Source organism: Aedes aegypti, chromosome 1, assembly GCF_002204515.2.
Source record: "Aedes aegypti strain LVP_AGWG chromosome 1, AaegL5.0 Primary Assembly, whole genome shotgun sequence".
Taxonomy (NCBI): domain Eukaryota; kingdom Metazoa; phylum Arthropoda; class Insecta; order Diptera; family Culicidae; genus Aedes; species Aedes aegypti.
The window spans coordinates 5,776,879-5,804,000 of NC_035107.1; the positions used below are offsets into that span (position 1 = coordinate 5,776,879).

The 27,122-nt window shown below is 34.1% G+C and overlaps 1 protein-coding gene across 6 annotated transcripts in view; it reads right to left on the bottom strand.

Annotated features, from left to right (window-relative positions):
• The window catches only part of LOC5572028 (potassium voltage-gated channel protein Shaker), a 544,814-nt gene that overhangs the window by 27,280 nt on the left and 490,412 nt on the right, over nt 1–27,122 (bottom strand). For all 6 annotated transcript variants that reach the window (XM_021838824.1, XM_001660084.2, XM_021838822.1 and 3 more), the window contains 2 exons: nt 11,597–11,726; nt 9,587–9,777 (listed from right to left, as the gene is read on the bottom strand). In XM_021838824.1, the coding sequence (XP_021694516.1) occupies nt 9,587–9,777; nt 11,597–11,726 (321 nt within the window). The remainder of the gene's footprint in view (nt 1–9,586; nt 9,778–11,596; nt 11,727–27,122) is intronic.

The following is a 27,122-nucleotide window of genomic DNA, read 5'->3' on the forward strand; positions in this document are numbered from 1 at the left end:
ATAGCAAATCTTTAAAAAACTGTAACTCGAAAACGGTTTGTCTGATCGATTTGAGATCTTATACAAAGTTGTAGGTATTGCTTAGGACTATATGGAAAAAAATATGCACGGGAAAAAAAGTTACAGATTATTTTTTATTTCAAAAACAAAATTTTAAAATCGATTTTCTCCAGAAACGCAGTTTCGATTTTTTTTATTTTTGGATATGTTTTAGGGGACAACTTATGTGATTTATTGCACAATGTTTGTTTGAGTACAGAAAAATAACTATATAGTTTTAAATATGAATAATTTCTATCGAAAAATACTCAAGTAAAATTTAGCTGAGATGCATCACTTTCGAGATATACACGGTAAATCTAAACGTGGCATTAAAAATGTGATTCTATCACAACGGTGTACCTTTGGTCCCCAGGGCTAAGCCCGGCTAATGGGTAAAGCCCTCTCATCGCGGCAAGATCGTACAACCATGAAGAAGGAGTTTGTTTTTTTCTTGTTTTTTTGTTTTTTCTTGTTTTTTTTTTCTCTTTTATATATATATATATATATATATATATATATATATATATATATATATATATATATATATATATATATATATATATATATATATATATATATATATATATATATATATATATATATATATATATATATATATATATATATATATATATATATATATACATATATATATATATATATATATATATATATATATATATATATATATATACATATATATATATATATATATATATATATATATATATATATATATATATATATATATATATACCCTGCAATTTTATTTCTTAATTATATCAACTACTTTCTTGTTATCGTCACAGCTCGAAAATTGTCTAACTTCAATTTGTGTTTCAGAGATATGGATAAACGAGTGATATTTCTGAGTGCCTTGAACTGTTTTTGCACTTGAAAATAGTTGGTTAAGTTCTTGTGCAATGATATCATATTCCTCAGTAGTTGAATAACAAACGAAGATTTGTGTAAGCTGCTCTTCTTTCCGATTTTGAGCCCAATCATATAGTTCCTTAGCATTTTTTATCGGATTTTCACGTTTTTTGGCAAGACTGGCTCTGGTAGCCATACGTTTTAGTGTCCCTCCTATGGCATCGCATGGCCCTTTTTCATGTGATGTTGCAAAAAAATGCCATTCAACTTAGAACTTTATTTCTATTTTTTTTTCAAAATTTGTAATATTTTATAAAATTATAACTTGTTTGTCCATAATTCTTCCATTATGAAACATTGTGCAATAAATCACATAAGTTGTCCCCTAAAAATCACAGATGCATTTTCATAGAAAATCGATTTTAATTTTTTTTAATAAAAAAATCTGTCATTATTTTTTACCGTGCATATTTTTTTCCAAATAGTCCTAAACAATACCTACAACAACCGCAAAATATATCCAAAAATTAAAAACATCAATGTTGCGGTTTTTAAGAACCATTAGCTTCAAATTTTCATTTGAAAATATCGTTTATATTTTTTACCGTGCACTCTTTTTCAATACTTAAGCATAAATGTTTTGATCAAACGATAAACGATTTAGCTACGATTCGCTCAATCAAAATATTTTTTTCTGGAATGGAGAAACACGAAATATGCTTGAAAAGGGCCTATTTTTCTTTTTTCATTTGAAAATTTTATATAAATAAGAGTATATCTCGAAATTGATGCAACCTAGAAAAAATTTACTTAAGTAATTTTCGATTGCAATCTGTACTTTCAAATAATCACATAAAAATTATTGTTTCCTCTATTTCAATTTCATAACTTTTTTGTCCATAATTCTTCCATTTTGAAACATTGTGCAATAAATCACATAAGTTGTCCCCTAAAACATATCCAAAAATAAAAAAAAAATCGAAACTGCGTTTCTGGAGAAAATCGATTTTAAAATTTTGTTTTTGAAATAAAAAATAATCTGTAACTTTTTTTTCCCGTGCATATTTTTTTCCATATAGTCCTAAGCAATACCTACAACTTTGTAGAAGATCTCAAATCGATCGGACAAACCGTTTTCGAGTTACAGTTTTTTAAAGATTTGCCATGCATTTTCCGATACGCCCTTCTCAAAAATAAGGCGAGGTTCAAAATGGTGGTCTGAAAGTGCATAATGGCATTTTTGGTCATAAAGAATCTGTATGCAAATTTTCAGGCGATTCAAAAAATACAAAAATAATCGGGTTTGCGAAACGGCGTGGAACCGCTCTCATGACTTCTTTCAGTAATTCCCCCAGAAATTTCTCCAGGGATTCTTTTAGGTATTCATTCAAGAGTTCCGTCAGGGATTTCTTCTTCAGTAATCCCTTCCATGAAGAATGTTTTGGGAAAACCCCTAGTAAAGCATTTGGATGCAGCCCTGAAGACATTTCTGAGGAAATTTCTAAAGAAATTTTTAGAAGAATCTATTCCTGGAAGAACCTCTGTTTGAATTTCTGCAGCAATGTCTAGAAAAAACTCTTTAAAAAACGGTGAAGCAGTCCTTGGAGATATTATTGGACAAATCCATGGATAAATCCTTGTTGGAATCCCAAAAGAAATGCCTGCAATATTTTTTTGGGGTGTACTGGGAAGATACCCTTGAGGAATCCCTGAAGGTATACCTGGAATCCCTTTGGGAATTTCTAGTGGAAACCCTGGAGAAATTCCTAAAGAAGTTTCTGAAGATAATCCTTAAGGATTTCCTAAAAATACCCCTTAAGGAATTTCTGAAGAAGTCCCAAGAGTATACAGTAGGCCGTCCCTTATTTTTTAAAAATGTGAAGTGTTATAAGTTCGTTATTGTAAAGTACTCGTTTTGTCAAGAAAAAAATCAGGTAAAAATTTGAAGTGCGTACGTGGACGCTAAGTGGTTCCCCAACGACCCTAAAGGTATTAGGTGTAGATGACCCCCGTGTGCCAAATCGAGCTCGCTGCTCTATTGTACGCAACATGAGTACGAAAAGCCACAAGTAACAAATTGGTAATCAGCATAGAATACGAAGACAAATAAATGTAACACGGGGAGGGAGGGGGTCTTCCGTAGTGTTACGGTTTATACAAAAAAATATTTTTTCATACAAAAGCTGTTATGAGGGGGAGGGAGGGGGTCTAAAATTGGCAAATTTTGCGTTACGTAATATTTGAATCATCCTAAAGAAAACAAACTTCTATGTTCATTATCAACGCGCGCAGGACAATGTGTTACTGGTGGCTTTTCGTACTCATGCTGCGTGCACTAGAGTAGCGAGCTCGGGCCGTTGGGGGACCACTCAGCGTCCACGTACGGACTTTAAATTTTTACCTGATTTTACTCCAGCGATCGTTCCAAGAATTCTTCCGGAAATTTACAGAAAATTCATCTAGGGATTCTACAAGAAATTATTTCATATATTTTTATAGATTTCTCAAGAGCTTCCTTCAAAAATTTTCCCAGGAAAATCGTTACTTGAATTATTTTATTGATTTTTACAGGTAATCCTTCAGGGATCCTCTTTGAAATTTTTCCAGTGATTCGTTCTGGGTCTCAAAAAATCCTACGGGGATTCCTTCAAGAATTCCTCTAACCAGGAGTTTGGTTCACCCATGCATTTTTCCAAGAATTTTACAGAAAAAATAATTCCTAACGCCGCATTTTTTTAAGTAACTTCGATTTTTTGAAGACTCTTCCAGGAACTCCTTTCCTGAAAAAATTGTTTGAGAAATTCCTGGATAAGTTCCGGGAGGGATTTCTTGAGCCATCCCTGGTAGAACTTCTGAAAAAAAAAATCTAGAGTAATCTCTAGACGAATCCACGGTGGAATTCCTGGAAAAATCCTGGAGAAATTTCTAGCATGGTTTCTGATGAAATTCCTGCAGGAATTCATGGAAGAATCTCTGGACGAATTCCAAGAGGAACTCTTGGAGGAATCTCTGGATGATTTTTCGGAAGCCCGGAACGAATCTCCCGAGAAATCGCTGGGAAACCCCTGTAGGATTATCTGGAGTGATTCTTGGAGTAAGTCATAAGCGATTTTCCTGGCGGTAGCTCTGGGAGAATTCCTGGAATTCTTGATTCCTCAAGAGTACGTGAGTTGTAGAACACCTGGAGGAATTTTCAATAGAAACCCTAGAGGAATTCCTGGTAAAGTTCCTGGAGCCTCGTGGAAGAATCCAGAAAAAAAAAACAAAATCTTCGGGATAATTCTGTGGAAACTAACGAAGAGCGCTAGCAAATCACCCGGCATGCCAAAGCACAACCAACAACCTTGCATTCCTGTACTGGGTGAACAAAGGCCGTCGTCCTTTGATGCGGACTCGCGGAGTGTCATTCTAGACTAGTCCATTCTCTAGGCTGGCACATGCCACACAAATTCCTGGACGAACCTCGAGATGACTTTTTTACAGAATTCCTGGAGAAATCTCTGGAGATGTTTCGTGAGGAATTTTTGAAGGAATCTCTGGAGGTTTTCCTGGAGCCTCAAATGGGTCCCAAAATTGCGATTGCTGTCAAAAGTTATGATTCATTAGCGATTATATGTCGTTTTACTTATAGATAAGAAAAACCCATGAATTACGGCTTGTCGAGTGATGTCGATTCCTTATATTCTATTTTTTTTTACTTTGGCCGTAACGGAAATGTCATTCGAGTATGATCATTTTATGTTTGGGAGGCCCATATAGCCGTAGCGGTTAACGCGTAGCTCTTCAGCAAGACCAAGCTGAGGGGTGTGGGTTCGAATCTCACCAGTTGAGGATCTTTTTGGATTGGACATTCTATGGATTTACCAGAACATAGAGTATATTTGTACCTGCAACGCGATTAACGCATTCAAAAATGAGCAATCAACAAAGGAAGCTCTCAGTAAATGACTGTAGAAGTTCTCTTAAATAAATGTCTGTTTAGATCTGAATGAAAAATCTTGAATTTTGAGCTGTCACATGATGGAACAATATGATGGTCTGAAAATGTCCGGTTCCGAAATACTCCGAACTAATCCAGCCAAATCTAGTTATTGGTCCTCTTGATGCACTTGTACACTTCCGTGCAAAAGTTTATATATATTTTTCCAAAAATAATTTTTACTTAAAGTTGAGACATTTTTCAAAAAAACACACTGAAAAAACATGGATGATTTCCTCAGCAATGGATCGGCAAAAAATTCAAATCAATGTGTCATTAGAAGCGTAATCTTATATTATTTGAAGAGCACCCACAAAATTTTGACTGAAACATCTGAAAGCTATCCAAAATCAAAGAAACAGTTATTCAAGCCATCGTGCAAAATCAGGGTGTCTACTACCTGGAAAAACCTGGAAAACCTGGAATTATCAGGGAATTTTCTTCAACCTGGAAAAAACCTGGAATTCTCAGGGAATTTCGATTACATTCAGGGAAATTATTGCGAAATAGTAATAAAAAAATAGATTATGTCCTTTTCGTAATACAATATTTTTTCAATGAATTTTTTTTGCGGCTGCGCCGATTGTAAAATGCTACTTCAGATATTCAGTCTTTTCATTTTAGTGATTTATATATTCCTAGTAAAACTTGTCTAAACAAGGAAGTAGGACCTAAGATTGCCAAGTTGGTAAAGGCAAGTACATTTTCCAGTTCCAGTTGGGTATCTTTTATGAGCATATGAAGTAACAAATTTTGTAGGAAAAGTGTAAAAATTATAACAGGTACGATGAAAAGTACGTTTTCAAGTAGGCTTAGTTGTAGTCACTATTTCAATGCAAGTCTCTAAGAAATCTCTGCATTTTGTTAGAAGGTCTCTAAAGACATTTTGATCAAAATGGTATCTAAAGCACATCTCTGTGGTAGAACTATTGATAAACAAACAATTTACTTATGAAAACAAAAAAAATACTGATTTAACTTATTTTACTGAACAAACATTGTTTGTTCAAGTACATATTTTTTTAACCTTTTTTTATAAAGAAATATTCGATCAAAGTCGTGGGAAAAAGAGGGATAATCTGCTCCAGAGAAACCTTCTGAGACACTTTCAGGAACTCCATCAGGAATGCCACCAGTAATTTTTCAATGAATGCTTAGAGGAATTTCTATAGAATTTGGTCCAGAAAATCCTGGAGCATTCCAGCGCCTACTTTCAGTCATTTTCACAGAGATTATTCTAAAAAAACAGAATTTCCTCCAGATGTTTTTCTACTGATTCTTTCACAAATTTCTTCAAGTGTTGCTTCTAGTCCAGGTACTACAGAAGTTCTTCCACACATTCCATAGTTTTTTTAAAATTCTTAACGACATTTTTCCAAGAAACTACAATATTTCACACGACCTATTTCTTTTAATCCAAACATTTCTATAAGGATTCTTTGAAAAAAAAAAAAAAATCATTCGACATATTAATACATTTGTGCTTATTCTGCACGGCGAGTGAGTCGTGGCGAATCGCTTTCACCGCGAGTGACGTGAGACGACTAATGTTAATCAAATGGCAGCGAGTCGACAATTGTCACCTCATTCGACTCGTCTCACCTCACACGCCGCGCAGAATAAACCCAATTATTTTATGAAAACAATTATAAACTTACTTGTTTTTAATTATGAATTATGAATCGTGGTTTTCGCAAATCTTCACATCAATTTGTCCATCTAATCCAATTGCAAATTATATGTAATGTTTAGCTTTTCGATAGTTGTTAATTATAAACTTGTCCAAGAATTCTTTGATAAATTCAACCTGTGATTCCTCATTGTTTTCTTCTAAAAATGTCTCCAGCATTTTATCATAGCATAATTGCTGCGGTTCAAGCACTCCACTAATAATGTCTCAAATGCAATTTCCAAATCTCTATGGATTCTTCAAAAAGCAATTATTACAGTTATTGCTCCAATCGTTTTTAGATAAGTTTCTACAGGGATTCTGCCCGAATTTCTTCAAAAAGCCTTGTAGGACATTATTTCATCAAGGCATACATAGAACTCATACAAGTTTCATTAGAGATTACTCTGGGATTTTCTTTTTAAAATTCTTTGCGGATTTTTCAAACTTTTCTGCAAATAATTCTGAAACATTTTCTTGACGTTTTCCTGGAAAAAAAATCTTTGAAGATTTTCTTGAGTTTATAAAAAAAATGAATAAATCCTAGGGAAATCAATAGATAATTTTCTGAAGAACGTGGGACTTTCTTGAAAATTGTCTGATACGATCTGTAGAGGGATTCCTGATGGAATCTTCGAAGAAATTTCTTTGCCATGATAAAAAAAAACAACCAATATGATGACCTTTTGAGCTAAAACCATGGTTTGTACTAAGAAAACCAGCCATGATATATAGGGTGATGTGCTAGTATCCATCGTATTGAGCATTGATCAGTGAGAACTGCAATTTTCCCAGTATTGCAGTGAATGATGCTGATACAAACCGATGCCAAACATTTTTTTCTCAAAACGGCTTTAGCATTGTACAATACGATTTTGATGTTGATCTCTTTTTGGAAATAATGGAAAGAAAATGCATTTTGCCGTATTCTCAATCCGTCGTATCGTTTTCATTTCTGTCGCAATAAGTTTCCAGATTCGTCTCACCCGTAAGTTGTGTTTGAGTGGTCAAAACACAACATATCAACGCTATAATAAACAGTTTTACTTAAATATATAAATCTACGGGCATCTCCCTCCATTCCTTCAGGATGATGGAAGATACTAATTTCCTTTAAAATTCATTGTTCGTCATCAATATTCAGCCCAAACATATGAACACAATTCCTTTTTTCCGTACAATTATGACATTTGCTCACAGTGCAGCGAAAACAACACAATCAAAGGAACCATTTTTTTTACGTCGAGCTCCGCGCACACGTTGATGCGCATAAGCGGATTGAACTTTGTTTACATTCTCAATTTTACGCGGTCGTCGAGGAAATTTCATAAAATTTCGTGAATTATAGAACTTTTACGGCGTGCGATTGGAATGAAAACCTTCAGTGAAGAAGGTTTTCCATAGTGAAAATGAGTAGCTGGCGAAGTAAGTCACATAGGAGGCGGGAAGAAACTTGTATCATAAAGTGATGTGACTGGTGTCGATCGTTAAGCATTTCTCTCAAATCGTGTTCGTCCATACATTTTCAGAGAAAAAGTGCAAAGTGGATGATTGAACTGAAGTTAGTTAACGAAATACAGTAGTTTTATTGAATTTTTTTGTATAGAAGTGTACAAACCATGACAGCTTTCACAAAAAAAAAAACACACGGAAGATGAATCTATGTTGCAGGTAAGTTGGAATATCCGCCGTAGTGGAACATTTTAAGTTTGATACGACGAATTATAGCGCTTACGACGAAGTAGAACGAAACCCTACCGGAGTGAAGTTTTAATGAAAAAAAGTGCGTTTTTTTATAAAAAATCCAGATTGAATTCTTTAAAGAATCAAAACATTTCTTGTAAGGATTACATAAAAAGTTCGTAAAAATCACAAAACAAACTCCTGAAGAGGTCTTTAGAGTAATATTCGGAAGAAATTTACAGCAAAACGAGCAGTAATACTTGTCGTAATGTCACGAGATATTCAAAAAAGTCTTAGTGAAATGTATGTTCAAATGGGGAATCAAACTCGTGGTTCATGTTATTTTTTTCAGGCAACGGTCAAGACTATTAGTCCCTACAAGCCCTGATTTCCCTAAAATATTAACTAGGAAAAAATAAAAAACGCGAGACATATTCTGCTGTGAATCGCAAGTCAGTCCCATCTACATTTTTGCCAAAATTGAGTTGATATCAGTTTTCAACATATTATCCAATGATCTTTCATATGCGCTAGCGTGAAAAAACTTTTTGTTCAATAAAATCGGAAAATTATACAGAAAACGAGTTTGAAAACTTCACGTCTCCTTTTCTCAATGATTACTTTTTACATGTGGGACTGACTTGCAATTTTCGACAGTATTCTGGGTACGTCGCTGGATGTCTATAAATCTGAATCCCATTTAAAGGGAAAAGTTATTTTATAGTTAAGATCAAATAAAATATTTTTTAAAACTGATTTCGATGATTAAAGACTCTGTCAGATCATTTTATAAACATTCTTATTGTTTGTGAAAATTAAATAGAAATCATCAAATTTCTATATTTGTTTTCGTATGTTGTATATACATTTACAAATATTTTTAAAATATTTTAAGTGTTTCGAAGCCAAACTTCCTAAAATAAATTTTTAGTCACCTGAATTTAATCATTCGTCATTTATGTATTTTTTAGAGCATTTATTAAACCTGGAATTTATCTGGAAAAACCTGGAAATATCAGGGAATTTATTTTCTGTAAATGAGTAGACACCATGAAAAGTTTGGGTTCACCGGAACTTACTTAAAACGCAAACCTACTGATACTTCAAATTAATCATTTGCGTTAAAAAAAAACTATGAACTGTTAAAATCGGTTTCATATCTTTTATATAAAGCTGAAAAAACGATATTGGATTCAATAATGGATTTTTGAAAGTGTTCCAATGTTATGGGTCATCGTTTATCGAAACATTTTCATAGTTATCTAATTGGCGTCAAGTGGTGTTACAAAATCTTCGGCTTCTAAAAAGTGTTTCCATCATTTATATAATTCGTTACTCACCCAAAGTGCCAGGAAGATACGGACAGCTAGTGACATGGTTGAAGTTCTGACTCTGCATCTCCTCCTGATCCGTCTCGCGATGGTAGAAGTAGTTGAAGTTGCTGACGATGACCGGTACCGGCAGGGCAATCGTAAGTACACCGGCAATCGCGCACAAGGACCCAACGATCTTACCCCACACTCCGACCGGCCTGTTGAGACGGTGCCGTCAATGCAATGTCGCCGGGGATTGCGTCGAAGAAGACACGAGAAATGAGAACGTTGACAATACGAAACGTGTTAGGAAAGTGGGTTCTTGAGCCGGCGAAGAAAAGAACGCAAAATGATTCGTTTCTGAATGGCTCGCGCCATTCAGGAGTAAAACATATGCTCTAATGCTGTTGAAATGTGTGTACTTATGGCGAATGGGAGGGCTGCACGAGGGCAAGCCAAGGTGTTTTGAGAGAGATTGGATGTCTGCGACGGGGGATGATTTACAGGGGGTGTGTCACAAAAACACACACGCGCAACTACATGGGATGAAGACAGGTGACATTATTCATGCAATTTGTAGCGATTTTGCATACATATTGTGGAGGAATAAGAGAGTACAAGCATACTTAAGAGGCTAAGGGGCGAAAATGGAAAGTGAGCATACGGCCAACGAGCATTTCTACATTGGGTTCTATGATGCATGGCAGGGTTTGAGGAAGTTGGATAGAGTGCAGGCTACGCGGCTGTGAACGAAAACATCGATTTTCACTCAAAAATGCTGACACATTGCATAGGACAGTCGAGAATAGCAGGCTGGGAATGAGCGAACTGAACAACGGAAGCAAATGAATGCATTCAAAACTCATGGCTAACTACAATTTGAAGTAAATGCGAAATGGAAACTAAAAGCAAACAACTTAATTTCAAAGAAACAAAATAGATCCAATGGTTTATTCTTGTTATTAAAGATGAAAATGAGCTAATTTTTCTCCACAAGATATTTTTTATCAAAACTGGAAAGAATTTGCTTTCCTACATGAAATAAGTAAAACAGCGGCTATGAAGTACGTGGTAGGAGGTAAATCCAGCTGGGTGCAATTCAAGTCTTAACGTGATGGCCAATTTGCGGGATTAAATTTTGGCATAATGTAAGCCAATTCGGATTGCTGCGATTTGAGAGCAAAAATTGCATGCTGCGAGTGGAACTGCCTCAATGGAATATTTTTGCATTGGAATGTGCATCGAAATACTCAATCGAAGCAGTTGAATTGATTTTCGGGTTAGACATGATCTATTCTACGTTTGCTGATTTTGTTATTAGGTGAGCCTACTTTGATTGCACATGGAATGGTGATGACGAACGGCGAGAGTTTTTTCCATGTCCGGATACAGAAAGAACAGGACATTCGGATAATGAGTGGGTTGCTGCGCGACCGATTCTAGTACTACTAACAGATGACGAGAGAGTTCTACCAGGACATTGTGTTATTTCATTATTGTATGAGCAAAACGGACAATGACGAGTGGTGTGTATGTTCTTTTTTTTGGGTTGTATGATTGAGGGGGTGGACATGTGTCACGTGAATCCATTTTATGCGATAGACATCATTTCAGTTCTACCTTGCATATTCGCAAGAGTGTGAGAAACGACGGCTGATAACGAGGACGAGGACGTGAAAAGTGTAAGGCAAATATAATTGAATCGTTTTCGCGCGAGTTGGATGGAATATGAGCAAATATTGATATTTGTATAGAATGTATGTATGACAGGAACGAGAGGATGCCAGATGTATGAAGTATAGAGAGAAAAATATTATAATGTGGATTGTAATGCAGATGTGTCGTTGATACGGTAAATGAGACTGGGAGTAGAAAAATTAGTAGAGAAAGGGAATCACGATTTAAATGCACCGAAAATCAGGACAGAATACAAAACGATATGTGTGTTTTCATGTGTGGTATGAACGGATGTATGGTAGTAGGCGATGACAGAAACAAACTGACAGCAAAAAATGAGAGTTATTGAGCGAAACGTACGTCATGTCACCATATCCCACAGTAGTCATGGTAACCACAGCCCACCAAAATGCATCTGGTATGGACTTGAAGAATGAATTTTCGCTTCCTGCTTCCGCAAAATAAACAGCCGATGAGAAGAGCACAACGCCTAGAAAGCATCGGAGAGAAAGAGAGAAAGAAAGGGAAGCGACCATTACTCAAACGATCGATTTATTGACCACTGGGAATTCCACATTTCACTTGCATCGAATGACCGATCTTTGTTTCCGAGTAGTTTTCTGTTTTTTTTTTTGTTGTCACCGATTCTCGCAATCACACTCACACACGGGCTCACTTTTATCACTTTTAATACATTCTATTACTGGTCGGAAAAGTTGTTCTCATGTTCTATTTTACTTGTTCTAACCCCACCATAAAAATACTTTGGCATGCGAAAACAAAACTATTCGTTAATTGTGGAGAAACTTTCTAACGTAGGGATACTTTTTCGTCAAAATTTTGGCAATCTATTAACGATTGCCGCAGAAACCTACTTTTCAAAAAAACATAATACTTTGTACTGTGTTAAACTAATTTGTGAAGCACTAAAACCAAATTGGAACCAGAAAGTATGAAAGAAACAAAATTCAACGAAACGTATGGCTTTTGAAATGAAACTAATAGAAAAAAAAACACATTTACTTGACGATATCGAACAACATCGAGTTCAGTCAGAGTAACGAAGTAACAGAAACATCTAGTAGAATTCAAGAAGGTATATAATGCAGTTTAATTGATTTTTACAATAGTTCATAGAACTAGTGAACACGAGTTACAAAAGCCTTCGACATTTCTCAGTTTATCTATGTTCTCATTATCGTTACATCTCACGAAGTTGCAGTTTCCTCTGTTTGCCGCAGAAGAGTTTGTTGAGTGATATTCTAGAGTATCTAACATATTTTGAAAAAATGACAGTTTCAGTGCAGATCTTAAAGAAGGTTGTGCTGCTCATGTTCGCAAGATCGACGTAAGCGCTATTGACAATTTCAGCATTCCAACTACATTGTTCAGCGTATGATTGTAAATACTACGACTTGATACCGATATGACGTTTGTTCTAACTTAAATATGCTGAAAATTTCAGTGGCTTTTACGTCATCCTTGTGAACATGGGCAGTGTGGTGCAAAATACTTTTCCCTACAAGTACGTTTAGGTCAATTTTGGTCAACATTTAACTGCAAGTTCCTTGATTGCATCGCACCGTTAAGGTGAAGAAAAATCGAAGCCAAAACCCAACGTTTAAAAAGCCCAAATCTGCAGAATCGAACATTCGTTAAAGCTGAAAACTTGATCGATTGGTGACAAACAACAATGGATTTATTTCCCTAATTTACCAAGTAGTTTTTAGGAAACCCAAGAGCTTTTCAATGATTCTTAAGCGGTCTTTAGCCTTCTCAGGGGCTCTCAAAGAGTTCCCAGAGACTCTTGAAATGGTTTTAGGAATTCAAAGGGGCTTCCAAAGGTTTAAATAAGGTTCCAAAGAGTTTCTCATTTAGATACTTTTAGATCACAAGAGATTTTAAGAGTTTAGCAGGGGTTTCCAAAGCAATCTCATGAGTTCCATGGAATTATCATAGCATTCCAAAAACTCTCAGAAGATTTGCCTATAAGCTACCAAACGTTTCTCAAGGGTCTCCGCGAAGTTCTCCCTTAAGGGAATCTCCGGAAATTACAAAGAATACCTGTTGGGTAGCCCTTGCTGACCCCTTGGAGCCCTTCAGGAACAGCTTGGCGATACCTGTGAACCCTTAAAAAACAAACAGCCTAAAACAGGTTTTGCTGTACCTAAAGGTGAAGTAGGCCGTCATTGAAATTTGTACGCGTCAATGATTATTCTTGCTTTTTCGTCTCGCACTGTCCTAACTAAAAAAATATAAGCTAATTTTGCACAAGCAAATGTAAACAGGGGGATGCTGTTGCAAATCAATTTCAACTATGATCAACTTTGTTTAACTGTCACGCTACTGTGAGAAAAAAACCCCCGTAGACGACGGTGACCCCAAAACAGCGTTACACGGACTTTTCGAAAAATCATAACTTCACAAATATTTGTCCAAATGCTGAAAGTTTTTCACTAACAAAAACATTGTGGCCAAACGCTTATAGAAAAATAACACACATGGTCGTAGCAAGGTAGACGGTCCGTGAGGGGCTGAGCAAAGATGGTCAAACTCAGAAAAAACAGCGTTACAATGCACATTGGGGAATTCCGAACCCAAAGGTGGAAAAAATTGATAACTTTCACAATAGAAAGATAAAAAATAAGTTTTATAGCTCATTCGAAAGGAAATTTTCTCAGAAATCGATTGGTGATGGTTTTATGAATGTGGGACCACTCTGGGATAAGCTATGGTGCCCGTTTTGCCCCAATTCCTTGAAAATTATAGATTTTCATGTTGTTTTGAGTAAAACTGTTTTATTGTGGAGATTATTTCCCATGAAATCCATCATTTCTAGTCCATTCAACAATGTTTCACAGAGAAAGTTATAAAAACATGGAAATTTTGGGGATTAAGGGGCCAAATGTACAATGAAATATTTTTGAAGAGGAATTTTTGTTTTAAATTTTTTTAACATGTTTTTTTATTGAAATAACTTTTAAAATAGTCAAATAATCATGAATATAGCTTGCAGAAATAAGTTGTAATAAAATTTGTAGAATATGTATGATAATTATGTATGCTCTATGCAACATTTTGTGAATAATTTACCTTTTTACATCACAAATTCCAAACATTTCCAAACGATGTGCGATAGTTTGGGTAAACGATATTGATCTAAATGATCGATTGCCGTTAGCCTCATTGATAGGAGATAGTGGGAGCATATAGTTTTTTGGCTATGTTTGCCCCAATTCCCCTAAACACGATTTCTTTCGTAATTGATTGAACTTTTTTTCCGAATCAAATTTATTATGTACTGAATTGTTTATTCTGTATCTGATACAGTATTTAAATCATAAAACATTGAAGATTTTGGGGATCTTTTACACATAAACAAAAAAAAAAAATAATCAAATAAAAAATCAAAAATGAATCTATCAAGAAACCATCAGCCGTTTTTTTTCTGATTGCAACAAATTACTCAGGATCAGGTTAGTTACTCAATCATTACTGTAGCAATTTCGTGAGAGTCAAATTGCATTTTACAAGACATTATTCGAGAAATAATTTTGTCTTGTTATATATATTTGGTATTACAATATTCCAATTGCCATCATACACTACAGAAAAAAATATCATAAAAGTGAAAATGCAGTAGTTAATAATGCTCAATTTTAGATTTTTCCAAAATCGATCATTCATTAATATAATTTATTGTTACTATGTTACCATACATTGTTAATATTGTAAACAGTAATTATCAAGAGCCTTCTAAAATGCATAACATGAAGAAATTCATATTAATTAACTCATTACGCGTGGTAAAGATGGACAAATCATGACGATCGCTTTACCAACTAAGCTACCGAGCCCGTAAGCGCTCGTCTAGCATACAAGAGTCCTGGGTTCAAATCCCAGCCGAGCACGTGAATTTTTTTCATAATTTCACCCATGAATTGTCCATCTTTACCACGCGATTTGTCCATCTTTACCAGGCAACATAACAACATAATAACAAAAAAATAAACTAATGAAATGCATAACTGATTTTGAAAAATATTTTGAATTAAGCATTATTAACTACTACATCTTCAATCAAAATGTGCCATATTGAAATATATGGAAGATTTTGTTTGTTTATGATCACTTTTTCAGTAGTAGGGTGCAGGCAGAGCTACTAGGGCACTTCCACGCTATTTTATTATCATGAAATTTCTTCAGGTATGATTGTGTAACTAATTTAATTCTGAGTGATTTGTTTCAATAAAAAAAAAAAATCTGCAGATGGGTACTTAATGGCAGTGCCGTAGCGTGCGGTTGGCCAGGTTGGCACCCGCCAAGGGCGCCAGCCTTAAGGGGGCGCCAACACGCGTGACACAAATGGTAAAGTTTGAAAATACATATTGAATTCAAACACAATCTCTATGAATCACAATATGGATCCTGAAAGAAATTTTCATGAAATACTGAGCATGAATCTAACATAGTATTTGACTGGATTCAACCAAAAAATTGTCGAGATTCTCAAATAATCAAGGTCTTCTATATAAACTATGTGTGGTTATGATAGAACGCTTTGCGGTTCACCGACACTTTTGAACTTTTTAAACCATCTTGATGACATATTCAATCCAGGGTGTGGTTTTCTAAGAATTTAACTCCGGCCAAATCCGCACAGCATTCTGCGAATTATTCTTCCCAAATCAGTGGTACATTTTTAATAACACTTAAAAATATTGTACGCTAGCTGATAGCCATTTGATTTTACAAAAAAAATGGAATCAGTAGAATTAATATACTCATTTTTGGTTTTCAGAAAGCTATAGATGACGTAACCCATCGTACCTTTCCTTAAAAAATCATTTAAAATTACTTTTTTAAATGATACTTTATGAAAATGTCTTGGCCAAGACAACGTGAATTGAAAAAAAAATCTTTTTAGCACTAATTTTTTTTTATGAAAAATGATTTTTTTTATTTACGTTTTTAACACTTCAGTAGTCGTGCTGTTGTATTTTGTACAACACTGTTAAGAAAAGCTCGCAAGCCTCATACGGCAGCAGTGTGGTGAAAAGTGTAACACATAAGCGTATGGCTTTGGTTTTTTTTCAAGGTTGTACTATTAGTGTCATATGATATAAATATCGGATAAAGAAGCTTTTATTTTTTTTAATCAATACTTTTAAAATGTTTAGAAGAATTTTTCTTCAAATAAACATTTTACTAAAATTGGCACCAAAAAATTGTTAGAACACCGATTTTTCATATTTGTTTCTTATTATATAAATTGTAATATTCTTGGGAATTTTTCAAATAACATTTAGGATAAATAGCAAAATATAGCATAGACTAAAAACACTCCAATTATTGCACATCCATAAGGAATACACGGGTTGTTCAATAATTGGCACGTTTTTAGTCTGTGCAATAGTTGGCAATCTGCCCTAATAGATAAAAGAATTTGCGTTTTGTCCTGCAGGAATTAACTCAATAATCAAATATGTTCTAAATTTCTAGCATCCTACGATTCTTTTCTAATGAATTCTAATGACATAGTTCACGTTAACTCTCACCATGTTAAATAGATGTGTACAGTTTTGATTGAGAGGCGCTTAAATGGAAGTTCGCCAAGGGCGCCATGAACCCACGCTACGGCTCTGCTTAATGGATCCGTTTTTGAGTTTTTTTTTTTCATTTATTTATGTGTAAAAGATCCCCATAATCTCCTATGTTTTAGGATTTAAATACTGTATCAACTACTGAATAAACAATTTAGTACATAATACATTTAATTCGGAGATATCTTTTCAATTAATTATGAAAGAAATCGTTTTTAGGGGAATTGGGGCAAACATAGCCAAAAAACTATATGCTCCCACTATCTTCTATCAATGAGGCTAATGGCAATCGATCATTTAGATCAATATCATTTACCCAAACTATCGCACATCGTTTGGAAATGTTTGGAATTTGTGATATTAGAAGGTAAATTATTCACAATGTTTTGCATAGAGCATAAATAATGATCATACATATTCTACAAATTTTAATACAACTTATTTCTGCAAGCTATATTCATGATAATTTGACTAGGGTAGGTGTACCAATTATGGATGCAATATGTCAACAGTAGTAATAAAAATCAAATTGTAACTGCGTTTCTAAAACGCAAGCATGACTTGTTGGTGTCAATTACAAGTTTAAAGCCTTGCGAATCTGTTGATTTAAACAGTTTTAGTACTAAATTGACTTTAAACATCTAAAAATGGATTTTAAAAAGCGTTGTCTTTGTACCAATTATGGCAATAGCGTTCCTAGCATTCGACATAAAAGTGTACCAATTATGGACTATCGAATATTTGCACGAGATGAACTCAAACGCCATGAAGAGCGAATGATAATGCAACGCTTATATGTAATGAAGATATCGCTCATAAAATTTTCCAAAAATTTTGGGTTAAATATATGTTAAATCAATTTTTTGCAATGGGTTCATGGGAGAAAATCAATTTTCGAAAAAGAAGTCAAAATGTAGTGTAAATGCAAATTATGATACAAAACAGCATTAATGATCTCACATTAGCTTTCCAGTGCCAATTTTTAACGAAAAAAAGGGGGAAAATTCAAAAATCGAGTGTCGCTGAAAACCCCTCTCTATCATGAAATTAGCATCTTCCGCTCGCAAACGTTTTCGAACGTGTGATTGAAAAATCTTAGTAATTGAGTACAAAACATGAAGATAATGTCTTACCGAACCGTCCCGTCGTGGAAGTCACCAGTAAAATAGCTTTACTTCTTTTATTTTACTGATCAAAAAATGTAAACAAACCGCCTCCAGAGTATTGCCATAATTGGGCTCTCATACACTCTTTGTACCAGTTATCGACATAGTGAAAATAACACGATTTCCAACTTAAAACAGTAGAATTGATTGCATACCAGCTAAATTTATTCGTTTTGTATCACTAGTTAACATACATTCATCGGTTGAAACAGTTTATCCGGATGAAAACATACATTTCGTAACGGAGGTCCCTCCCAGTAAACACATGGTCGTAAATGATGTGATATAAGAGTACAAATGTGGAGGCGATATACGTGCATTTTGCATGCAGCCTAATGGCGCATGTACGTATATCGCCTCCACATTTATACTGTTATGTGCTATCGTATACGAGTTTGTGTTTACTGGGCTTAGCCAACTGCTAAGAAGGTGACATATATGTGAGGCAAAATTTTCAAATGTTCATTTTTCGAAGCTTATTGCACGATTGTTCTTTTCAAGGTTTAGTTACCATCAAAAACAAATAGTTTAATCATTCCTGTGAATATAAGCCATTATAGTCTAGTGAAAAAATAAGAAAAATCTCTTTTTGTTTCCACTATTGCCATAATTGGTACTATAGCCATAATTGGTACTTCTACCCTATTTTAGAATTTATTTCAATATAAAAACACGTTGAAAAAAATTAAAACAAAAATTCTTCTTCAAAAATATTTCATTGTACATTTGGCCCCATAATCCCCAAAATTTCCATGTTTTTATAACTTTCTCTGTGAAAAATTGTTGAATGGACTAGAAATGATGGATTTCATGGGAAATAATCTCCACAATAAAACAGTTTTACTCAAAACAACATGAAAATCTATAATTTTCAAGGAATTGGGGCAAAACGGGCACCATAGCTTATCCCAGAGTGGTCCCACATTCATAAAACCACTACCAATCGATTCCTGAGAAAATTTCCTTTCGAATGAGCTATAAAACTTATTTTTTATCTTTCTATTGTAAAAGTTATCAATTTTTTCCACCTTTGGGTTCGGATTTCCCCAATGTGCAATGGTTCAGAGCTCATATCTCAGCCATCAGACAACAACATTATAATTTCATTTTACCGTTGGAAACATTCAAGACCAGCATTGCAGGGATAAATAGCAAACATAGCCGTAGCAAGGCAAATAGAGAATGGGGGGCTTCTATTTGGAATGTTTACCAAATCTATGAAAAAATCTTGCAGTGCCGCTATGCAATCAATTTTCGATTTTGTTTCAGAAATCGACACTTGTAGTGCAGATATTCAAATGAAAAATACTTAACAGGGTCGTAGCGTGGAAATACAGGAATAAGGGGCTGCCATTAAAAAATGCCCAAAAACTTTAAAAATTCATAACTTTATAATGAGCAAACCGATTTTCGATTTTCTTTCACCATTTGAATGCCTACAGTTGTGTCTTTCAGAGAAAAAAAAAATATTACACATAGAGGTAGCAAGATATAAGGTTTTTAAGGGGTATCCCCTATTTAATTGTCCAGTTAGCCTGTAAATTGAAATTCATAGCTATGACATGTAGTTTTTTCTGCATATCGTTGATTGTCGAAGTGAACTTGAAAAATTTTAATGAAGATATATATTTTTGAAAACACTTTAAATTTATTGTACCTAAAATATAACGGAAAAACTTTTTTTTTAACTTGATTGCCTGTAGCTCAAAATAAAAAGCAATTACATGTACGTTTTTCACAATTAAAATAATTGCACAAGTCAAGTGAAGATGTTTGAATAAGAGAAGAAACTTCTGATTACACTCAAAATTTATTTTACCAAAGAAACTGCTAAAAACTCAATTTCATGAGTATGTCTGCCTGTAGATCGAAATCCAAAGCAATGGCATATAGTTTTCTCGACATGAACTTGCTTGTGGAAGCAAAGTAAACATTTTTGAGTAGAAATAGACATTTTCTGATAACATTTCAAATTTGTTTAACCTAAGAATCTACGAGAAACCCTATTGCATGAGCTTGTTTACCTGTAAATCTGACTTCAAAGAGATGGGTCATAGCTTTTTCGGAAAACAATGTTATAGATAATTTATAAAAGTTAGGTTAGCATGTTTGAGTAGAAATAGATATTCCTAGATACACTAAAAATGTATTTTACCCAAGAAACTTCGTGAAACCCTGTTAACTGAATATATACGATTGTAAATAAAAATTCAAATCGATAGTTTTTATGTTTTCCAACATGAGATTGATTTTAGAAGTCAAGTTTACATGTTTGGGGAGTAATACAATTTTTTGATTACACCCAAAATTTATTTTACCCAAAAAACTACGCAAAACCAAATTCAATAGATATTTATGCTTGTAAAAAATATTCAGAGCAATAATATTTCATTTTTTTTTCAACATCAAATTGATTGTAGAAGTGTTATTACCATGTTTGAGTAGAAATAGACATTTCTGATTTCATTCCAAATTTATTTTGCTAAAGAAACTACGTAAAACCCTGTTTAATAAACATATACGCTTGTAAATTAAAATTCAAATCGGTAGTACATTGTTTTCAAACATAAAATTTATTTGAGAAGTCAAGTTAACATGTTTGAGGAGTAAAACTATTTTTGGATTACTCTTAAAATTTATTTAAAAAAAAAAAAAATACATATATGCTTAGAAGAAACTATTTAAAGCAATAATGTTTTGTTTTTTCAACACCAAATTGATTGTAGAAGTTAATCTATCATGTTTAAGAACTATTGGAATTTTTTCATTACACTCAAAATTTTGTTCACATAAGAATCTAAGTAAACCCAGTTATCATGATTCTGTTTTCTTGTGAATCAAAATTTAAAGCGATGACATTTAATATTTACGTTATGAATTTACTTAAAGAAGTTTTACTTACATATAATGCTTGATTACACTTAAAATTTATTATACTTTAAAAACTATGAAAAATATCATATTTCAAATTGTACTTCTCTAAACAAAATCTAAGGCGATGATATGTACTTTTTTGACAATAAATTGATTGTACAAGTCAAGTTAACATTAATGAGTGGAAATATAAATTATTCATTACACTCAAAATTAGCAAGTTATTCAAGCAGTTTCTTAAGTAATATAAGAAACTGCTAAAAACCTTATTTCATGAGACTGTTTGCATGTGAATCGAAATCCAAAGCAATGACAAGTAGTTTTTTTTGGCATTAACTTGCTTATAAAAGTAAAGCGAACACTTCCAATTTATTTAGCCTAAGTAACTACGGGAAACTTTATTTCATGAGCTTGTTTGAGTGTAACTCTAAATTCAAAGCGATGACACTTGGCATTTTCAGAATGAATTAGCTTATAGAAGTTACGTTGACATATTTGAGTAAAAAAAGAATTACACTCACAATGTATTTCACCCAATAAACTACGTGAAACCCTTTTAATAAACATATATGCTTGTAGATTAAAATTCAAATCGATATCATGTTATTTTTTTAACGAAAAATTGATTTTAGAAGTGCAGTAAACAGGTTTGAGAAGTTATACCATTTTTTTGAATAAACTCAAAATTTATTTTACCCAAAAACTACGTAAAACTAAGTACAATGCATATTTATGATTGTGAAGAAATATTCAAAGAAATATTTTTTGTTTTAACATAAAATTGATCGCAGAAGTTAAGTAAACATGTTTGAGAAGTAATGGAAATTTTTGTTTGCACTCAAAATTTATTTCACCTTAGTATCTAAGAATACCCCTCTATCAATACCCTATTTTCCTTTGAATAAAAATTCAAAACGAAAGCATTTTTTTATGTTATTACTATATTACTATATTTTAGTTAAAATCATATTTTTTACTACACTCAAAATTTATTATACTTTAAAAACTATGAAAATCCCATTTTGTTTTCATGTTAAGGTTCTAATCTGGGATTTTTTTTGGTTCTAAGTCAAATAATTTTTAAGTGTAATTTCCTCGTTCTTGTTAACTAAACTGCAGTGAAGAAATTTATGTCGGAAAAAATTGATGTCATCTCTTTGAATTGTGCTTTACACTCAAACAGGCACGTGCAGCAGGGTTTTTCATATTTTCTTAGGTGAAATAAATTTTGAGTGTAACCAAACATTTACATTTCCTATTTAACATGTTAAGTTAACCTCTACACTAAATTTTATGCTGGAAAACCAACATATCATCGCCTTAAATATATCTTCACAGGCAGAAATGTTTATTTAACATGTTCTACAAAGTTTCTAATGTAAAATAAAATTTGAGTATAAATAAAAATTTCTATTACATCTCAAACATGTTTACTTGACTTCGATCAACAATTTTATGCTTAAAAACATAACACACTATCACTTTGAATTGTCATTTGAAGCCATATATGTTTATGAAGCAGGATTTTACGTAGTTTTTTGGGTAAAATACATTTTTAGTGTAATCAGAAATGTCGATTTCTACTCAAACATGTTAACCTAACTTCTATAGGCAAAATTATTTCGAAAAAGCTACGAGTTATCGCTTTGAATTTATATTTACAGGCAAACAAGCTCATGAAATAGGGTTTCTTTTTAAAAAGACACTACACGTTAATGCTTCCAGTGGGCTATTTGCCCTTTGAAGGAAGCACCACACTAGACAACGGACTAGCATGCAACGCCCAGTGGCACAGTCGGAAAACATTCCTCTCGAAAAAATTTTTCGGCCTGAGGCGGGAATCGAACCCACACTCCATAGCACGATGCGGCTAAATGCCTCGGTGACACTAACCACACGGCTACGAAGCCCACTTGTAGTTACTTCGGCTGAATAAATTTGAAGTGTTATCAGAAAATGTCTATTTCTTCTAAAAAATGTTCACTTAACTTCTATCAGCAAGTTCATGTTGAAAAAATACATGTCATTGCTTTGGATTTCGATTAGCAGGCACACATACTTATTAAATTGAGTTGAAGTAGCCCGTCATTCGTTTTGGCAATAATGATGACTTTTCAGCTTGCATTTAAAAGTGATAAAACTCAGTCTTGATAGTTTATATAGACTTGAAAAAGTATCACTGTACGCGCTAACATGCATAGAGTATGCTGATACTTTTTCAGACGTGTCAGTGCAAAACCAACTGATTTTCTTTAATTTGAAATCGTGAGGTGAATTAGCAACAATCATCAACGGCGCGTACAAATTCTAATGACGGCCTACTTCGCCTTAAAGCAGTTTTTTTGGTAAAATAAATTTTGTGTGTAATCAGAAGCTTCTTTTCTTATTCAAACATTTTCACTTGATTCGTGCAATTAATTTAATAGCGAAAAAAGTACATGCCACTGCTTTGAATTTTAAGCTCCAGGTTAAAAAAGGGTTTTCTGCAGTTTTTTAGGTAAAATAAATTTTTAGTGTTTACAAAAATGTATATCTTTACTTAAATTTATCAAGTTCAAAACGACATGGAGAAAAATTACATTTCATAGCTTTGAATTTTGATTTACAGGCAAACGGGACCAAGAAATAGGGCATACCCCTTAAAAACCTTATATCTTGCTACGACTATGTGTAATATTATTTTTCTTTGAAAGGCACAACTATATGCATCCAAATGGTGAAAGAAAATCGAAAATCGGTTTGCTCATTACAAAGTTATGGATTTTTGAAGTTTTTGGGCATTTTTTTAATGGAAGCCCCTTATTACTGTTTTTCCTAGCTACGACCATGTTGAGTATTTTTCATTTGAAGATCTGCACTGGAAGTGTTGAATTCTGAAACAAAATCGAAAATTGATTGCATAGTGGCACTGAAATATTTTTTTATAGGTTTGGTAAACATTTCAGATAGGAGTCCCTCATTCTTCATTTGCCTTGGTACGACTATGTTTGATATTTTTCCCTGCAATGCTGGTCTTGAATGTTTCTAGCGGTGAAATAAAATTATAATATTTTTGCCTGATGGCTGAGATTTGAGCTCTCAACCATTGTAACGCTGTTTTTTTGGGAAGACATATTTTCACACCCCCTGCTTAAAACTCTTTGTTCCTTGCTACGACTATGTAGTATATTTTTATTTAGCAGTTGAAGAGTCAAGCTTCATGACTGTGAAAGAAGATTTGAAATCGAATGACTAGTTTGAGAGTAATGGCTGTTTAAAAATCTGTGCAACGCTAATTTTTAGCACCGTTTCGTGACAGTTAATTTGGGTCCTTGTATATTTTTTGATGATTGCTAGCGGCTAGGTCATCATGACTGTCAAAATTTGTTGTCAAATGACGTCATATTTGGCCTCAAAGCAATCAAAACAATTATTTGACACTGAAGAAATTCTTGAAGTTTTAAACAATAATTTTAAAATGCTGTTAGAGTCGACACTGTGTATTGTTAGCTTGATAATCTTGTTCAAATTTGCAGATGAATGTCACGCCGGGTTTTGAACCAAAATTTTTGCTCAGGGGGTCTGAACTTTTTGACAGAGTTTCTAACTGTTTATCCTCAGAATTCTAAGCCTCTCTTTCCAGCAATCCTTACCTTCCATTCTTCGCATTTTCTGCTCATAATTCTGAGCATTTTCTGATGAGCACGCTGCGCAATTCGTGGCGAGGATTTGGGAAGATTTCGACTGAGAATTCTGAACAATTTCTAATCAGAGCAATTTGTACATTCTGAGCAATCACAGAAAATATTTGTGAGAAAATTTTCGTCATGTTCAGAACAAACTCAAATCACAATTCTATGCGAGTCCTGCTTTTCTCAGAATCAATTGCAATATTATCTACTATAAAATCTTGATCAAAAGTTGATGAAAGTCCTGAGCTTATATTGTTAAGACTGTGGAGTTGGAATTGCTCAGAGTTTCGAGCAATGACCTGAGAAGTGGCATTACCTTTACTGAGTTGAATAAAACAAAACTGAACTGGTCATTATCTTGAGTTAGAATCCATCTTAATTTGAGGCAGTAATTAGAAGTTTTATCAGGAAATTTTCAGAACCTTAAGCCAAATATGCTCACATGTTTTTTTCTTGCTTGAGCCAAAGTGACTCAGAAGCATGAGCACGAATTCCGCAGAATTCAAATCAATTACTGCGCAGAATTCTGTGTGGGATTCGCAGAAAATCCTCAAAAGACATTGCTCAGAATTGTCCGGATACTCTTCTTGACTTGTTCAGAAACTGATGCATCAATTGCACAGGATGATACTGAGCCAAATTAGCTCACAAATCTGTTAAGAAGTTGCTGCAAATTATGAGCAATCTTTGTTCAATAATCTGAGCAATCCTTGCTCAGTAATCTGAGCAGTCTTTGCTCAGTAATTCGAACAATCCTTGCTCAGTAATCTAAACAATCTCTACTCAGAAATCTGAGCAATCTTAGCTCAGTAATCTGTGCGATCTTTGCTCAACAATCGAAGCAATTTTTGGTCAGTAATCTGAGAAACATTTGCTCAGTAATGTGAGCAATCTTTGCTCAGCAATCTGAGCAATGTTTGCTCAGTAGCCTGAGCGAGCTTTGCTCAGTAATCTGAACAATTTTTGTTTAGCAATCTGAGCAACGTTGCTCAGTAGACCCTGAGCAATCTTTGCTGAGTAGTCTAAGCATTTTTTGCCCAGTAATCTGGTTAATATTTGCTCGGTAATCTGAGCAATCTTTGCTCAGTAATCTGAACAATCCTTGCTCGGCTATTCGAGTATTCCGGGCTCAGTAATCTGAGCAATCTTTGTTAAGTAATCTCAACAATAATTGTTCAACAATCTGAACAATTCTTGCTCAGTAATCTGATCAATTATTCTGTAATCTTAACAATCCTTGCTCAGTAAAACGATCAATTCTTGCCCCATAACCTCAACAATCCTTGCTCAGTAATATGAGCAATCTTTGCTTAGTAATCTGAGCAATCCTTGCTGAGCAATCTGCGCAATCTGAGCGATTTTTGCTCAGCAAACTGAGCAATATTTGCTTAGCAATCTGAACATTCTTTGCTCAGTAATTTGAGCAATCATTGCTCAGTTATCTGAGAAATTTTTACTCAGCAATCTGAGCAATCTTTGCTTAGCAATCTGAGCAACTTTGCTCAGTAATCTGAGCAATCCTTGCTCACCAATCTGAGTAATCCTTGCTCAGTAATCTGAGCAGTCTTTGCTCAGTAATTTGAGCAATCCTTGCTCAGTAAAACGAGCAATTCTTGCTTTATAACCTCAACAATCTTTGCTCAGTAAAACGAGCAATCCTTGCTCAGTAATCTGAGCAATTCTTGCTCAGTAAAACGAGCAATCCTTGCTCAGTAATCTGACCAATACTTGCTCAGTAATCTGAGCAATATTTGCTTAGCAATCTGAATAATCTTTGCTCAGTAATCTGAGCATTCTTTGCTCAGTAACCTGAGCAATCTATGCCAGCTTTGCTCAGTAATCTGAGCAATATTTGCTCAGTAATCTGAGCAATATTTGCTTAGCAATCTGAATAATCTTTGCTCAGTAATCTGAGCATTCTTTGCTCAGTAACCTGAGCAATCATTGCAGGCTTGTTTGCTCAGTAGCCTCTTTGCTCAGTAATCTGAACAATTTTTGTTTAGTAATCTGATCAACGTTGCTCAGTAGACTCTGAGCAATCTCTGCTGAGTAGTCTAAGCATTTTTTGCCCAGTAATCTGAGCAATATTTGCTTAGCAATCTGAGCAATATTTGCTCAGTAACCTGAGCAATCTATGCCAGCTTTGCTCAGTAATCTGAGCAATATTTGCTCAGTAATCTGAGCAATATTTGCTCAGTAATCTGAGCAATATTTGCTCAGTAATCTGAGCAATATTTGCTCAGTAATCTGAGCAATATTTGCTCAGTAATCTGAGCAATATTTGCTCAGTAATCTGAGTAATCTTTGCTCAGTAATTTGAGCAATCTTTGTTCAGTAATCTAAGCAATCCCTGCTCAGTAATCTGAGCAATTTTCACTCAGCAATCTGAAAAATCTTTACCGCGCAATCTGATCAATTTTTGCTCAGCAAACTGAGCAATATGTGTTTAGCAATCTGAGTAAGCTTTGCTCACTAATCTTAACAATCCTTACTCATCAATCTGAGCAATACTTGCTCAGTAATTTGAGCAATTTTTACTCACTAATCTGAGCAATCTTTGCTTACTAATCTG